We start from the raw sequence: 16252 nt of genomic DNA, 5'->3' as shown, positions 1-16252 counted from the left end.
GATACTGTTCAGTCCATTTCATCCCCCTTTACACAAAATTTGCTCATTTTTCAGAAGCGTTCACTACAGTTTAACAAAACCCCAAATCAAAACTCTTAAAACAGAATCCTTGAAGTGGACCAACCCCAAATCTGGATCCCTGGCTTCTCTCCCTTCCCTCAGATCCCCAAAGGGAGGAGGCTGAAATCATAACCTGTGTCTGGATCCAGATTTGCCAGTTTATGAGCCCACCTCTCCAAACAGCAGTGAGATACAGCCAAATCCTGACCAAATAAGCAGCACCAGAAGTAAGTTACTATATACAACTGTTAGTGAGATAGATACGTTACAGTAAACACTGAAAACATTTACAAAAAAAAAATTAAGACTTGTATTAAGATAAAGATCTGAGTGTGTTTTCATTTTGTTTACACTTTGACAAGTTTGCACTAGAACAGCCTCTTACTGTAGAAAGCGCAAGAACGAAAAGGAAAAATGGAGCAGATCACAAAACATTACGGACAGTGGTCGCTTTGCTCTGGTGCTGCGCGCACCTCTCGGGATTGCCTCCGGTATTGCTACGCCAGGTACCAGGGCCGAGGCCACGTCGGGGAACCGGGCCACGCGGGGCCCGCTGGCTCCCTCGCGCACGCATGCGCACACACACACACACATATATAAATGTACAGTTTATAAATAACAGAAACACAAACTGAAGTAACAGAACTGAACGGAGCCTGGATCTTAACACCTACCCCAAACCTTTGTGGGGAAGGGTCACGTCTAGGTCCAGTTGTTGACAGTTGCAGGGGAAGGAGGCGGGGGAAAAAGGCGGGGGGGGATCTCTACTGTAACGAGACTTCGTCCTGATTTGGATTTCTTGTCATACTGGCTGAGGAAACTAAGCAACAACTCCAGAAAGTGTTGGCACTGGAACTTTTAGGATTTTAATAACTCACTATGGAAGGATTTAAGCGTTCCTGCCATTTCAGCAGAACAATGTGTGTTCAGTAATTTGCAAGTTTGAGGTTAACCAGGAGTTTCTGACAGATCGGGGCGGGGGGGGGGGGGCAGTTGAGGAGAAGATTAAGATGTACTGTGCTTAGCTTCAGTACTAAACGATTGTTTTGTGGGTGTTTCTTTTTTCCAGCTCTTACGGAGAGCACTGACTGCATCCCAAGATTACTTCCGTGTATGAATGGAAACGTTGCTGGCGGGGCGCCCGCCCCCGTGCCCTGTTAGCGTTTCCATTCCTCTATGTTACTTCTCTCTTGAAAAACTTCCGTCTCTCGCAACACAAATATTTTGGAACTCAGAAACAATCAATCAATCAGCTCTAAACATACATCTCAGGGCAACAGCAGTTTAAAATAGTCTTTTTGCAGGGTTCTTATAATGTGTTTGACTCTGAGACAATGGCAGATGTAAGTGTACGTACCCAACGGTTCACATACCCTGTATATTCCTAACCTGTCTGGGTCTTTCTCCAGTTGTAACCTTGTCAGTTTTGTGAGGTTCTTCAAAGCCATCTGTGCTAGTCTCCAAAATTCAAAGGTGACTGTACTTGTCATAAATACTTAGTTATGACTTTCCTCTGAGGAGCTCCGTTTGGGGTCTGCTGTGCGACTGCACCACTCTGCAGGCGTTGGCGGGGTGTGGAGACCTCAGTGCAACACGTTCGCTCCTCCAAGGACCGAGCCGCACCGGGCGTGGCCCAGGGCTTCCAGGGAACGGAAAAACGTTTAGGAAAAAAAGCATCTTTAATTTTGAAAACAATTGCATGTGGAAGAATGCTGTTAATGAGCCTTATGGCTGTGGGGCAGCATGGCAATGCAGAGCTTACTGGCAAACAGTGTCCTGCTCAGGCAGCCTAGGTAGTGTGAGGCTGGAGACGGTACCTAAGCTGTGCAGAGCTCAGTGAACATCCTAGTCCCTTTGTCTGTACATTTACGCATGGCAGGAGGAGCTAGGACAGGCGTTGACCAGTGTATTAAACTTTAGTGGGAGGAATAGGCAGATGTCCTGTACACTGTACACTGTCATCCGTATCTCAGAGAAATCTCTCTGGCTCTTGGTACGAGTGACCTGCTCTGAGAGGGAGTCATGAAGTACTAACTTAAAAAAAACCACAAACCAACAAACACACCGTGGCGGCAGGTCAGCGGCACAATCCCCCGTTAAGGAGGTGACCCCTCCGCTGAGCACAACGTGTCTGAATGTGCCGAATCTGCGTGTTTCAGCAGTTAGGAAAGTCTAATCCTGGCTTATGCCTGCACAGTGCTCCTGACAAGGGGGCTTTCGGTGGTGGCTGCTGTTCCTGTTGGTTACTCCCTTATGACCATGTTTTACATTCTTCGAGCCGGTTAATTTCCATGCAGTGCTCATTCCCAATTTAAAGAGGACAGTATTCCAGAAAATGGGATCTTTTTTTTTCTAATGCATACTGTGAAAGAAAAGAAATACAATTACCGATCTTCATGGTTCTTCAGGGCTTTTTCTTGTTTCTTTGTCTGTTTTTCTCCCCAGAAATAGTAAATATCTCTGCACAGAGCATTACATCATCCCCATAACGAACCCTCTGTCAAGCAAGAAGCTGGCCATTTCACGTAGCCCCTCACTCCCCCTCTACCACAACGGGCACCAAGAAATCCAGCCCCCGTGCCTCATTCACAGCTCGGGGACCAAGCTAAGGCAACATTTACTTTATTCTGTGGCTAGAAGTGTGCGTGGGGGGGGGACGGTGCCCTGGGGCTATTGCTTACAAAGACTTTTCTCCATTATTTGTGAGAGAGCAGAAGGTGTAGAGAGGAATCAAGTCGCCATTCACCAGGTGCCAGCTCCTCCCTCCACTTGCGTGCCAGAGCCTTGGGCTTGCCCTGCTCCCCTGGGCTGCCCGGGGACCCCCGGGAGCCCCAGCAGTTCGGGTCATGCCCTTCTCCACTGCCCTGCCGCCGTGGTTCCCCACGCAGCACCCCAGCACCCCTTTGGCTACCACACCGCGCAGAGTGCGCCCTGACCTTTCATCTGGACTGTGCTCCCTAGATGGGCGGAGTTAATTAAACACTAATTAGCTGCATCAATGCCCCCTGGACAGTCACCCGCTGTAAAAGTCAGCGGCCTCACAAAAGCCACGTAGGGAAAGACGGCTGGGCTCGGCTCGGGGTTTGCTCTGGGAGAGGGCTGTGCTCCGGGGGGAGGCACAGGAGGAGCGAGCCAAGCTTTGCTGCCACCCCTCGTCCGGCTACATCCAGCAGCACACTTTAACTGGACTTACTGGGCCATTGCCTGCTGCAGGCTCTGCCCAGCTCCCTTTATTTCGCTGACTGCAATGACAAGGACGTTATTCCTTGCTGGGAGGGGTGAGGCATATCCTTTGGGCAGTTTAGAAGGAAAAGGTTACTTTTGTTTAAACATTAAACACTGATTTAAATCCAACAGTGACAGCGATTCTCAAATATATGTTATTTCCTTATGCCACTCATCTCACACTCGATCTTTCCGTCCCCTCAATGTGCTGGCATTAGCATCTCCCACAAAGGCTCAGTCAAGCGCGCCGTCCGCAGTAAGGAGCTGGTTTCTCGGGGGGGGGAGAGCAGCCGTTCTTTGAAGCCGCGGCTCACACCTGCTGCTGCACGGTCTCTCTGGCCAGGCCTCCTCTCCTGCGGCAGCACCCTCCACGGGTTAACAATTACTGCTGTTTCTGAATTCTCCATTCTCTGTAATCTGCAATTTAGTTGGGTTTGTGGGGGAGATCCCATTACGTGTCTGCATGCTGTACCTCTCTTTCAGCTGAGTAAGGGCACTCATTAACCGTGCGTTGGCAGCATCCAATGAAGCAATGCGTTTCTCCTGCAAAGAAACGGGCAGAGGGGAACGGTCAGTGGAAACACGTGGAGACCTGTCCCTCTGTGACGCCAGGGCTTGTCCTGAGCAGCGACCCAGAGGCCTCTTGGACCAGGACCCTTCTCTTTGGCATTAAGTGTGGCGTTTTTAAGTGCTACGCAGCATTTTTTTAAATGCGCTGCTGTTAGCAGGGCCACAACTGTACGCTGCCTGTGCAATGTGAGCTAAATTCATTTTGGCATCCTGAACAAAATGGAGATAACATAGTTTCTCTAATTCTTCAGTTATACAGAAATTCATTGTACCCTTTGCTCTAACTGCAGCTGTTACAAAGACAGCAAAATTCTGCTTCTAAAACCTAGTGCTCTCCCAAGATAGTTATTCCTGACAGTGTTTAATTGATTTTGTTAGTTTAAATTAATAGTTTAAATGACTTGTGGCCTCCCAGGAAGGCTTTGATGGCAACTCCCATCGTAAGGATGGGAGCAAGAGCTTCTGCGTTGCAGCCTGCTTCTGCCACTCCTGCTCTTTGCGACACTGAACAAGTCATCATCCTTCTCTGGCTGCCATTAGCGGAGGAACAGAACCAACTGAGAGGGGCACAGGGGTTTGCCTATGTGTAACTTTGGAGGTCCATGTATGAACACGTCCAACACTATTGTTTGAGATAACAAAAAGAACAGTGTAGACCGGCTCATGGTAAGAGCCTCACATGTAACACACGAGATGGCAGGAGACAGGACAGCCGGTCGAGAGCTGCTGGCAGGCTGCAGTCTGCACCGCTCGCACCTTACGGACGCCCCTGCATCTGCTTGGCTTTGCCGGAGTGCAGAAGGGAACACGATGATTTACTAGCTTTGAACAAGTTACTCTACAGAAAAACGATTCTTTTTACAAAGTTACTACTGTCTCATCTCCTTTTTAAATAGCTGTACAATAAATTAGTCATGAGTAGCGACTCACAAGCGATTAATAGGGTTGTTAAGAGTAAGCCTAGAATATACTATCACCTAGCCACAACCTGTAGGAAGGCCTAGCTGCTGAGAAGATGCTGATCTATGCCTAGACAAATTAAAAGATTGTGGACTGCATTTTCAAATTCTCTTTTCCAAGCATAGTGTTTTGCACCCATCATCTGATGCTCCTCTCCCATTGTAATCTATAGCAATAACTGAGCTTCCCAATCCTGCAAGCCACAACCCAAACACTAAAAAAAAATATGTTGGCTTTGCTCTGGCCAGGCTTTGTGTTCCTTGTATCCAGGTCCTGCAAGCATTACTGGAACATGAAGCACCAAGCAAAGCTCCGGGGACCTCAGACTGAGCCAATGAGGATATGATCCTTCCACAAACTGACTGAATTGTGGGCATAATCTTCCACAAACTGCCACCCCCCACATCCTCTGTGTTGCCTGCCAAGCTCCAAGGCTATGTATGTGAATGCTGTGACAATAAATCGCATCCTGCTGAGGTTCGACCGGCTCTGTCACTGACTGCGGCTTGGTGCTGACTCACCCGCGCGCACGGCCTCGCCGTGCTTGAGCTGGCACTGCTGCATGGCAGGGAGGCTGCATGTTGGCAGACTCGCCCTGAAAAGTGCTGCAGCCCTTGGTATCGGGGACTCACCTGTGCATCGATAATCTTCTGCTTGGAATCCACAGCAGCCTGCATTTCTGCATGGTCCTTCTTTAACTCCTCCTCAACTGACATCAGTCTGGTAGCCGAACAGACAAGAAAAAATTACACTTGTTGGGCTCTGCTAAGCGCAGATATTCAGTCTCATACACGTCTAAATCAGCCACCCAGAGTGAACGATACAGATCATGTCCTCATTTAGTCCTCGACACCAAGGAAGCAAAGGGGTGATGTACATCTCTGAAGCACACAGGAAGAGATGTGAAATACCAGAGAAGCTAGTCTACCGACGGAACTGGCCTCACACAGCAGTCCTCACCATCCATACCAGGTCACACCGTCTCATCTGAAACTGCAATGCTGAGGCACACACTGAGATGCTCCCAGGACCCACAGCTGTGCATTCGAGCACAAAGGAGACACACGGTCATTGGCACTAACTCTTCTTACACACAAACCAATAGTTTAGAACCAGTCTTTTTTCTGGCTCTTACTCTTCTCCAGAGACCTCTACAGCAGACTGTCCCAAAGCTTAAGTGATACAGAACAGCGAAGGCTGACCCATTTAGGAGGGCTGATTAAAAGCACCAAGTTGGCTTGGCTCAGGTAAAGGTGAAGCTAGCTGCACTGGAACAGTCTACGTCCTGGACAAATGTAAACACCACATCCCACTGGGTGGGAGAAAGGGATTTATAGCTAGGAGTAATGGGATGGTGATAAGACCTTTAGCTAAACATCACGAAAAGAACATTTTGATCGTTACATCTATTGCTCATATGAACAGAAGACCAAGCCTGCCAGATCCTCCGAGAACTGGGGCAGGCTGCCAGCTCTCCCATCCTTAAGTTTTGCCTTTGTGAATCAGGAAAATGTTGGGGTTTTCCTTGTCCCAGGTAACACTGATGGGGGGGGACCTAAAGAGTCAGGGCTTGAAATCCCCCCTCAGGGGCTGTAACCCAGAAGGGCAGAAAGAGAATAAATGCTGGAAAACCCACATGGGAAACCTGCCTGCTCCTCCAAAGAAACCTGGTTCTCCTGAGCAGGGGTCAGCTCTTAACACCAGCCAGGCTGCCTGCCTTACTGTCATCTCCAGCACTCCCACCTCCCCTGTACCTGCTGATGATGCCCTTCATCTGGATCTCCTTATCCTCCTGCTGTCTCCGGAGCCGCTCCTCGCTCTCCTCCAGCCTGGCCTGGTACTCCAGCATCAGCTTCTGCGTTGTCTCCTCCTGGCACTTGAAGCGAGTCTCATACTCCTCCAGCTTCTTGTTGGAGATGCGAAGCTTGTCCTGCAGCACCACTAGGTCCTGCTGGTACTACAGCACGCAAGGACAGACACAGGAGGAGAAAACACATGTGGCATGTTACCTAGTAGGGCTCTGCCCTTGCCAGGGTTTCCCCATAACCCAGTTATGCCCCTTTCCTTGCATTAGACTAGCTGCAAACCCGTGTCAGATAACCCCGCTTGCCGACACCTCCTCTTCAGTCTTCTCCACACTGCGCTAGGAGCGATGCTGCGTTCCACGGGGCGGGCAGGTCACTGGCAGGTTCAGAGAATGGGTTGTTAGCAGAGTCTGGCATTTCACATGGGGAATGCAGGTTAGAGAGAGTGAACGGCAAACGCATCTGGCATCGTCCTCACACTGACAGCGCAGGGCTAAACACGGGCAGAAGCTGCACTGGTGGGATTTTGGGTTTACACATGAGCTCTTCAGTCTACAACAAGAAGTGTGGGCGCTTTGGAGCTGCTGGAAGCCAGGCAGGAGCTGTTAGCGCTGCCTGCCTCCTGCCAGGCTCCAGGCTCTGCAGCAGTGACAGACGCAGGCCACTGCCGTCTCGGCACGAAGTGGCCACCCCTCATCAAGGCGAGGGCAACTCGCTGGCGTGAGTGGGGGCAGGGAGCACTACTGCCTTTTGGGACCCAGCACATTTTAAACAACGCGATCAGATGTCAAACCAGGGTTCAATCCGAGAAGAGCTGCTGCATGAAGCCAAGACCCCACAGTTGTACTGTTCATTCAGATGAAGCTAAAAATCAGCAGCGGAAAAATCACATAAAGCAATTAAAAAAATTAAGAGCTTTCTAACTCAGAAAACTAGGTTCAGCTATTGCAGAAGCACAGCATTCAGTACAACTTGCTTTGCTAAAGGAAAATCCAGTGCATATCTGTACAAAAAAAAAAAAAAAAGACAATAATTTCAAAAAATTATCTTTGGAAATTGTTTTTAAAAAAAATCTCAACTGGAATAACCTTAGAATAATTAACATGCAGCTGATAATTTGACAAGCTGCTTTTAAAGAGTCAGATATAGGAAAAAGACTTCCATCTGAGTCACGAAGTCCGTTACAAAGCTACAAGCGTTATTCCTGAACTGACAGAAATGCGCTTAATTGTGGATTGACTTGGCTACCTGAAAATACGGCCTTCCCCTTTGGCCATGGCCACCTGCACAAGCACTCAAACGATGGACTTGGTTGTGTTCCCGTTTTGAGAGTCCTGCTGGGGAGTCTGACCAGCAGATCAGCTCTCTGTGAGAGGGGAACGCAGCCAGGCTGCTGCCCGTGTACTGGTCAGCAGGATGCCCAGCTCATATAATCCAAGTTGCTTCCCTAATATCCCTCCAGGAACTGACTGGCTGACAGCAGAAGTAACTATAACAACTCCTAAGGATTGAACGCTTATGATGCTGACGGTCTTCCTGAATGGCCAAGGTATTCGAGCCGTGGCAGGCAGACGGGCAGGACCTCTGAGCTCCTCCTGCCTGGGCAGGGACAGGCACAACAGATCACTCTGTTCTTCCTTTAGCAAAGCTTTCACTGTGGCACTGAAACAACAGTTTGCACACGTAACCTGAAGCGACGAAGGAACACAAATGCTCATACAGTTGCACAGAAGCACTAAAGTCAGACAGAAGGGAGTTGCTTGAACAGGAAAGATTAAATACCTACCCTAGCCTTAAAATAGAAGCAGCGTAAGTGAGCTCAAATGATAGCAGGAGAGGCCTCAGAGACCGAAGGAGTTGCTCCTGTCTCTAGAACACTTGTCTCATTCTCGGTTACCATTCATGTCTTACAGTAACGGGGAGAGAGATTGTGCTAATGGCGATCTTTAATGTCAGCGACTGATGTGACAGCAAAGTAACAAAAGATGCTGCATGGGAATGAGAGAGCAGGCTCTGGAGGGCGGGGGCTCCCGCTGAACTTGGGACAGGGACCGGTTTGCTGCAATACCGTCAGACTTCGTAGTCCCACCATTGCCCACCTCGAGCAGGGCCCGTGCTGGTGAGCCCCTCCCTGCACAGGTCGGGGCGAGCCTGGCACGTCCCGGGGCGCAGCGGCCCCTCAGGCTGGCACGGAAACAGAGCAGTCCCTGTGAGCGCCCACCTGGTAAAAGCTGAGCCCGTTTCGCAGGAAAGGGTGCCAGGAAGGGGATTAGAGACAACGCTTGGCACGCACAGTGTCCGCACCGGAGGGCCATCTGCCTGCCTGCTGGCGCTGGCGGGTGTGAGCTGGAGAAGGCCAGCACACGTTTCTTAGCGTGTGGCCCTTCGGCGTTTCACCTCACTCCAGTTCCACTGCAACCGCAAAGCTTGCCACTGTCATCTCCGTTACAGACTGGAGTGAGCACTGAACCCCTTTTGAAGCCCTTCAGTGACGAAATGCAGCAATAACCCAGGGCGTGATGCACCAGTCTGACAACGCCTCTCTTTGATTTGCTGCCTGCTAGCGCCTCTGCTTAGGTGGTAGCCAGGATTTCTGTACCTCTGCAAACAAAGTCTGCTAAACACGGACTTCTGTGTCAGCTGCTATCTGATCAGTACATGCCTGTGTACTTACAGGAACACCCAAGCAGCAGAAAGCCAGTAAGAAATGGGCCGAACTCTCACAAAACTCTGCCACGCTTTTCCTGGGGCAGCCGGGAGCCATCGCTTTGCACCTCCCTGTCCCTACGATACCTGCCTTTGGCATTTCACTTGAATTTAACAGGTGACAGTCCCAAAATGATACAGCACAGCAAAATGAGAACAGGAAGGCTATCGTAACAAAACCAGAAACATGTCTGTGCTGGAAAAACAGGGAAGAGGCTCAGGGAGGGTGATGTCTGCAGTCCTGTGGGACCGGGTGGTAACACGTGGAGGTGCGACAGAAGAGAAGCACATTGAGGAAACATCCCAAATGTGAACTGTGCCTCACTGCAGCACTCCTGGCAGAGCCAGGCTGCTGAGAAAGCACCTTGCAGAAGCAGCAATCGGCAAAGATGGGATCTTCTCAGCTCTGGACTGCTCTTTCTAACCCTCCTTCTTCACCCCTGGCCAGGCGTACTCTGTCTCTTCCCTGCTTCTCCCACTGAATACTCTGGAACTGGCTTCCTGACAGAGCCCCAGATGGGTCAGCCCTAGTCTGTGTGACACAGCCATAAGCTCGGGGCAGTGTCACTGCACCACCGACGTCACCCCAGGCCCCAGTGCTGCCTCTGAGACCAGAATCTGGACTTAAATTTTAGGTCTGTTTACAGCCTTTTGACATGGAAGCTGCTTCTTGCTACATGTCCCTGTGGTGAGGCACGAGGCTGCCTGTACCTTACTCTCATCTCTGTTATAGGTGTGCTTAATTCACTTTAAGCTTTCTCCCCCTGCAGCCGGGGGGAGTAGGAATGGGGGAAGTAACAGGCACTGGCTGGCTTCAGAGTTTGTTGCAGAGCAGCACCAGCACTTGATTCCTGGCTCCTGTTTTTCTTACTTGCTTTCATCAGAGGGTAATTCCAGTCACTGAGTGTGTGAAAACCTCCCAAACCTTCCCCAGAAGTGCCCTGTGAGGCTGAGCAGCCGGGCACAGAGCGAACTGACATCCCTCTCTCCTGGGCAGGGACGTGCCACACAGCCCACCTTGTCCCCAGGGTGCTCAGATGAACAACATTCAAGGAAATCCTCTCTCTATTTAGAAACTGTTTCAATCCAATCAGGTTTTACCTTTTCTGCTTGGCTGAGCTCGTCCTTATTCCTGAGCTTATCCCTGTGTTTGGAATCTGGGTCAATGCTTTCATCTTCTAAAAACTGCATGTTCATATTCAAAAGCCAAGCAGCAGTGCGGTCCAGGGCATTGGGGTTCACAGGAGAAGGGGCCTACAATGAAACATACAACCATAACAAAAGAAAAACCTGTAACAGAAATGGTCATGAAGCTGGAGAGAGAGAATTTCCTTCCAAGCAAGCCCTCTCCCACGCTGCTCAAACAGCAACGAACAAGTCTGAGCTACCAGAGCGGTCGGGGCTGGGGGGCAGGAGCAACTCCTCTTCTGCACCTCACATTATGTTAGGTCAAACAGCCTTTGACAGCCGAATTCTTCCCTGTGCCATCCCCACAGAACAGACGTACAACGCTGCGCTGCGGCGGGGTCCTGCTGAAGGTAATGGGCCCAGGTTTCTGAGCAGGTCCTGTCACCTCAGAAGGACACGACCTGAGAAGGCGCCGAGCTGCAGGCAAACAGAGTGGCTTGATGTGGTATATTCACTCCGCAAGCTGAGATTTCACTCAACTCTTCAGCCTCTTCTGCTGAGCCGTCTTTTTGCTTGCTGTGGAGATCTCATACAGATAAAACCAGATCTGCAAACTGAAATGCTACTTTTGGTCATGCAGGTGCCTTCTTGGAAAATAAAGGTTTCATTTTGGCTGAGACTACACTTATGATGCTGGAGAGGTCTAAACGCTCGACATCTTAGTAGTTCATCTCTAGTAGTAGTTCATGTAGCTGTGGGAGCTCAAGGAGCAGTGCTGTTCTACGGTCAGTGAGCTAGAGCCACGGCTGCTGCTCTTCAGTCCTAGCCTGGGCAGGGACTGCAAACGGCATTGCCTAAATATTTTCCAACTACATTACAAGGTTGAGGAAGTGAATCTGCAGCTATTTCCCCTCCATCCTGGCTCATTATAAACGGCAGAAAACAGTTTCTTGGATGAACACAAGCGATCTGGATGACTTGGTCGAGGGAATTCAAGCTAACAAGTCAGAAATGTTGGGGACTTTCTCCTTCCTTCAAACCTCTGGACAGTAGAGAAACCCAGTCACCGGCAAGCAGCAGAACGGGAGGTTCTGTAGTCGGAAGGAGTGGGGACTGGTTTAATCACCTCACTGGGGTTGGGGGCTTTCCCATGCCATCCTCCAGTCTGGTCTTCTACTTCCAGAATTTTAAATCAGAAGTTTCAGACTTGGCTCATGAACATCACTTGCTATAAATCCTCACCAGGCTTGTGGCTTTCTGCTTTTTCTTGCATCTCCAGCTCGGGCACTGCACCTGTGGTGGCTGCTCAGAATTTCTGGCTCCAACCTGGCCACCCGGGTTCATTCCAGCAGCGTAAAGGCCACTGGTAAAGGATGTCAATGAACAGAGCTCAGCCCACTGTGCACAGGTCCCTCTGCCTCTTTCTTCCTTCTCTGAAGAAGTGAAAAAGGACATCTGATTTGGCCTGGGACAGTTTGGAAGTCAGTTCAGTGGATGAACTTACAGAAGTGAAGGAAGCGCTCCTGTCTGGCAGGAACGAGGTTCATGGACTTCTATTAAAATGGCCACCAAATGGGATTTCTTTGTTCTCAAGCAGCATTTAATACCACCAACCATGAGCAAGCAGTTTCACTATGGTTTATAGATGCTGCTAACATACAAGTAAAATGCGCAGATTAAGGGTAGGAGAGGCATTCTGAGGACTTCAGGCCTTGAGAGAAACTTTGAGAGGACAATAGGGGTGGCTGGAGGAAAGATCTGCAAACACAACTTGGCCAGGACTTTCCGAAGGTCACCCGGAGTTCGCTGTGGTCTTTCTGGAAGAAACTCTGCTACCAAAGAGGCTGCTGCTGCTTGCAGAGCTCTGTGCCCTCTGTACCTAATGAGTATTGATCCACATTATACAAAGCTGCTACATGGCATGCTTGCTAATGTCAGCGCTTATGAATCAATACTGTATGCACGGAACGGCTCCAGACGGGGCTGATAAAAAAGCCTTCAACGGGCAGCACTGACAAAGGCCTCCACGGCCGCCTTGTAAAGGAGAGGTAGTTACACCAACTCTGTTGCTCTTCCAGCCGTACTGCTGAAAAGGTGCCTTAATACCGTGTCTGGGCTGAGATGCAGCGAGCTCTTGCCAGTTGTCCGCATCCTCTGGGTTTGCATTACTTTTAAAATTCTTCCTTTAGGTACTGAGAGGCCCTACTGTGTTAATTTTCTATAGGGTTAGCTCGGAAATGTAGAATGAATAAATGAGCACTAGAAAAACAATTTATCCATGCCAGGAAAACCAGAGGGCCCTGGGTCTCTGACCTACTGCTTTCAATTTTAGCACCACGAATAGTGAAATTTCTTTCTGTGCAGACCAGCATGCGGCCTGGGACCCGAATCACTGCAGAGCTGTGCACAGCAGGAACGTCACGCTCGGCGGGGAGCGCACCCCTTCCGCAGCGCCCGCACCTGCCCCGCGGCACTTAGAGCCATCAGAGCGTCCAGGAGGGCCGTGGCTCTGCTGGGGCAGGAGCGGCAGCAGGGAGACTCTTAGTTACAACAGAAGATCAGGGCCCGGTCCAAGTCTGGGAGATGGCGCGGGGTTGACTATGGTATGGGATGAGAGCCTGGGCATGGAGAGGCAAAGCAGTGACAAGATGGTAGCGCAGGACAGAGGCACGGCTGCCATCGCCCTCGTGTCTCTGCTACCTCTTGCCTTGCAGCAGGCACACGCTAACGTGCCACGCGACGGAGGAACACAGAGAACGAACGCTGATCTGCGTCCCCGTCCCCGGAGGGCCTCCGTCTCAGGCCAAGCTGGGCGCAAGAGCCAAGGCTCACCCCCACACGCAGTGCCACCCCGGGGTCGGCACTGATGCGGTAACCCAGAGCCACAGCGACATCCCCTCCCACTGCCGCCATCCCCACTGGCCCGTTTCTTCTCCAAGTCCACGGGCTGACCCTGCCTGGCCCCTTCAACGCCCAGAGCCGGTACAGCCCCTGAACTCACCTGTTTGTGCATCGTGCGCTGCTTCATCTCCGGACTGTCGCCCTTGGAGGAGGAGGACTGCTGCCGGAGGCGGGCCCCGCTGCCGGGCCAGTCTGGCGAGGAGGACATCATGCTGCCGCTGGAGGGTCGCTGGTACTGAACCGTGTTCAGCAAGGAGGGCGGCGTCCGGCCCCGGGTGACAGGCGGGGGCGGCGGGGGCGGCTGGTCTATCCGCCTCTGCGGTCCCGCGCTGTTCTGCCGCGGCATGGTGGGCTGGCCGCCCTTCTCCGTCAGCGAGAGCTGCCGGCGGGCCAGCTCCCCCGTCCGGCGGGTGAAGTCCTCGCTGGCGGCGGGGGCGGCGAAGCCATGCTTGTTGGCCGTCAGCTCCTCGCTGTTGCTGTGGGAGCTGAGCGAGCTGTGGCACTCGGAGCCGGAGTCGCCCAGGCCGCGGGGGGAGAGCGGCAGCCCGGCGGCCATCTGGTAGACGGGGTTCTGGAAGGAGAGGGGCGCCAGGAGCTGGGGCCGGCCGGGCGCGCTCTCGCCGCTCGGCGTGGTGGGGGTCTGGCCCACCCGGCGCACGGTGGCCATGCCCGTCACGCTGTTCTGCTGAGTCCGTGCGGTCCATACGCCCTGCAACTGCCCGAGGGACGACTGACTGTCATTGAGGGAGTCAGCCGTGCCGGGCGCGTTGGCCCCACTGTCCAAGAGCCGATTGTCCTGCAAGTCCACCATGGACAAACTCTTGCTGCCATTAGACATCTGCACGTCGGGCTCATTGGCCTCTGAGTAACTGGAGCTTCGGGCAGGCGAGGGCTGGGCCCCAGCAGACCTTGTGACAAAAAACAAGTCCTTGTTTTCAGGGGTTGGAGATGGTAACCGTGTGAAATCTATCAGACTGCGGGGAAGTCAGTGCGTAAGGAAGAGGAGAGGAAAACAAAACAAAAAAGAAGAGTTGTGAATGCTGCACCGGAGCAGGAAAACGAAATCACTCAGAAGAAGTCAGCGTGGCGCAGCTGTGCGGGACGGGGACGTAACCCAGCCGGGTCTGCCCGTGGGGAGGGACAGCGCGAGGGGAGCGGGCAGGACGGAGGGGTGCAGAGGAGCCCTGGGCCAGCCCGGCAGGAGCAGGCAGGGGTAGGCAGGGGAGCGAGGGGCGTGCGGATGCGTGGTGGGAGCGCTGCGCTGTGCAGGAGGCATTCACAGGCACGCTCTCGGGGGCTCTGCCTCCCCGGCTGGGTCTGCTCATCACGCTGACAGCTTGCGTCACCCCTTCTGCTTCCCACTGGCTGTATCCACGCCACTCTCTGCTCTGTACCCGAGTAAGCTGGCCGATACCTGTACAGCACGGAGCACCATGGGGGCCTGATCCACATTAGGCCTCCAAGGGTCAGAGAGCGAGCTCTAACAGCAGAGCTAAAGCCTAGCAGCTGAAGGCTACCCACCCGTTCCTCCTGCTGTAACATACGTTCATGCAATATTGATTTCTTGGGGATAGGAAGAAAGAGCTTTGCAGTAGCTTAATGTGAATATACCGCTGATCAAACATGGTGCACTGCAAGCAAGTATTTGGGTGAAAGCATATTGTCAGAGATCCTCCATAGCATTAGATTTAAATAATTGTACGCTGGGAAGCATTAGAGATGAAAGCTCTGATTAGAGAAAGTCCAACGTCATTGCTGCCTTTCATTCCTAATTAACCTGTTAAATATTATGTAGTTTCCACTTACAAATTATTTTACTAGCACAGTCTTTCCATTTGTGTGGGCTCCATTTCATTTTCCACAAACAGAAACATTATAGGTCTGCAACAGTCATCCTCCCCATGAATGAAACTCCCTATATAATTAGGCCAAAAAGTATGTTAGGTGACTGTGTCTGTGAATCACTGCTCATCATTAAAAACAGCCAGTATTACAAAAACTGGACAGAGTAGACTGGAATTGATTGTTAGGCCTCTACAGCTTGGCAACTCTTAGAGAAATGTGCAGATTTGGATCTCAGTGAATTCAGCACATACCCTGTGTCTTACAAAGACGGATAAGGCCAATCCTATAAATCTTGCATGCTCAGAGACCTAATTAACTTAATGGCAATACCCATCACTTTGAGGTTAGCACAAACAAGCCCTCAAGTCCTCAAAGGATGAACATTTTGCTTCTGCAGCCACATCTCAACAGCTGAGACCAGAACCGCCAAGTTCTTGATTTTGCAGACCACATCCGCAGTTTTGTCTCACAAGCGACGCAGGAGCCGTGTGCTTGCGCTACTGCCCACTGCTTTGTCTAGATTCAGAGCTGACCTACATCCAGTACCAGTTCTGCCATCAGAAAGCCTAGTCAACGGACCAGGCAACTCCACACTACACCTGGTCCTGCCTGTACCTGCAGGTGCTCAGGTTTTGGCAGCAGATGAGTATTCAGTATTTCCCTGGTCTGTGGCCAGGCCACCTTTTATGCTCTTACCCAGACAAGTCATTCTCTATCACCATTTTCTGTAGCCCCGCAGAGATGCTGTTGCCAGCATTAGGCGTGGACGCAGTGTGATCGGCCATGACCGAGACCTGCACGCAGGCCGGGTTACTGAGCGCTGAGTTGACATCCCTCAGGATCCGAGGCAGAGGCCCAAGTTTTGTTGCAGTGCCCTGGGCAGAAAAGAGAGCAGAATTACTACCAACATCTTGTATTTTTGCTAGGGAACTGTGGGCTTTGCCAATTGCTGGACAGTCTTTTCAGTGAATCACATTAACAACATTCATTTTCTCCACCATTTACCCCCACCGCTGAGGCTATGGGATGTCCCAGAACATGTGGCTTTAGAA

General features: G+C 51.4%; 1 protein-coding gene across 1 annotated transcript in view; it reads right to left on the bottom strand.

The window, feature by feature from the left end:
- Positions 1-1360: 1360 nt before the first annotated feature.
- DAB2IP (DAB2 interacting protein) overlaps positions 1361-16252 on the bottom strand; it is a 207630-nt gene continuing 192738 nt past the window's right edge. The window contains exons 11-16 of the mRNA XM_075170781.1: positions 15897-16075; positions 13456-14329; positions 10428-10580; positions 6570-6772; positions 5448-5535; positions 1361-3828 (exon numbers count right to left, since the gene is read on the bottom strand). Of these exons, the coding sequence (XP_075026882.1) occupies positions 3661-3828; positions 5448-5535; positions 6570-6772; positions 10428-10580; positions 13456-14329; positions 15897-16075 (1665 nt within the window). The 3' untranslated portion in view covers positions 1361-3660. The remainder of the gene's footprint in view (positions 3829-5447; positions 5536-6569; positions 6773-10427; positions 10581-13455; positions 14330-15896; positions 16076-16252) is intronic.

Source organism: Calonectris borealis, chromosome 21, assembly GCF_964195595.1.
Source record: "Calonectris borealis chromosome 21, bCalBor7.hap1.2, whole genome shotgun sequence".
In the NCBI taxonomy this organism is placed as follows: Eukaryota; Metazoa; Chordata; class Aves; order Procellariiformes; family Procellariidae; genus Calonectris; species Calonectris borealis.
Note: the sequence above shows the minus strand (reverse complement) of the source record. Positions and strands in the feature narration are given on the sequence as shown.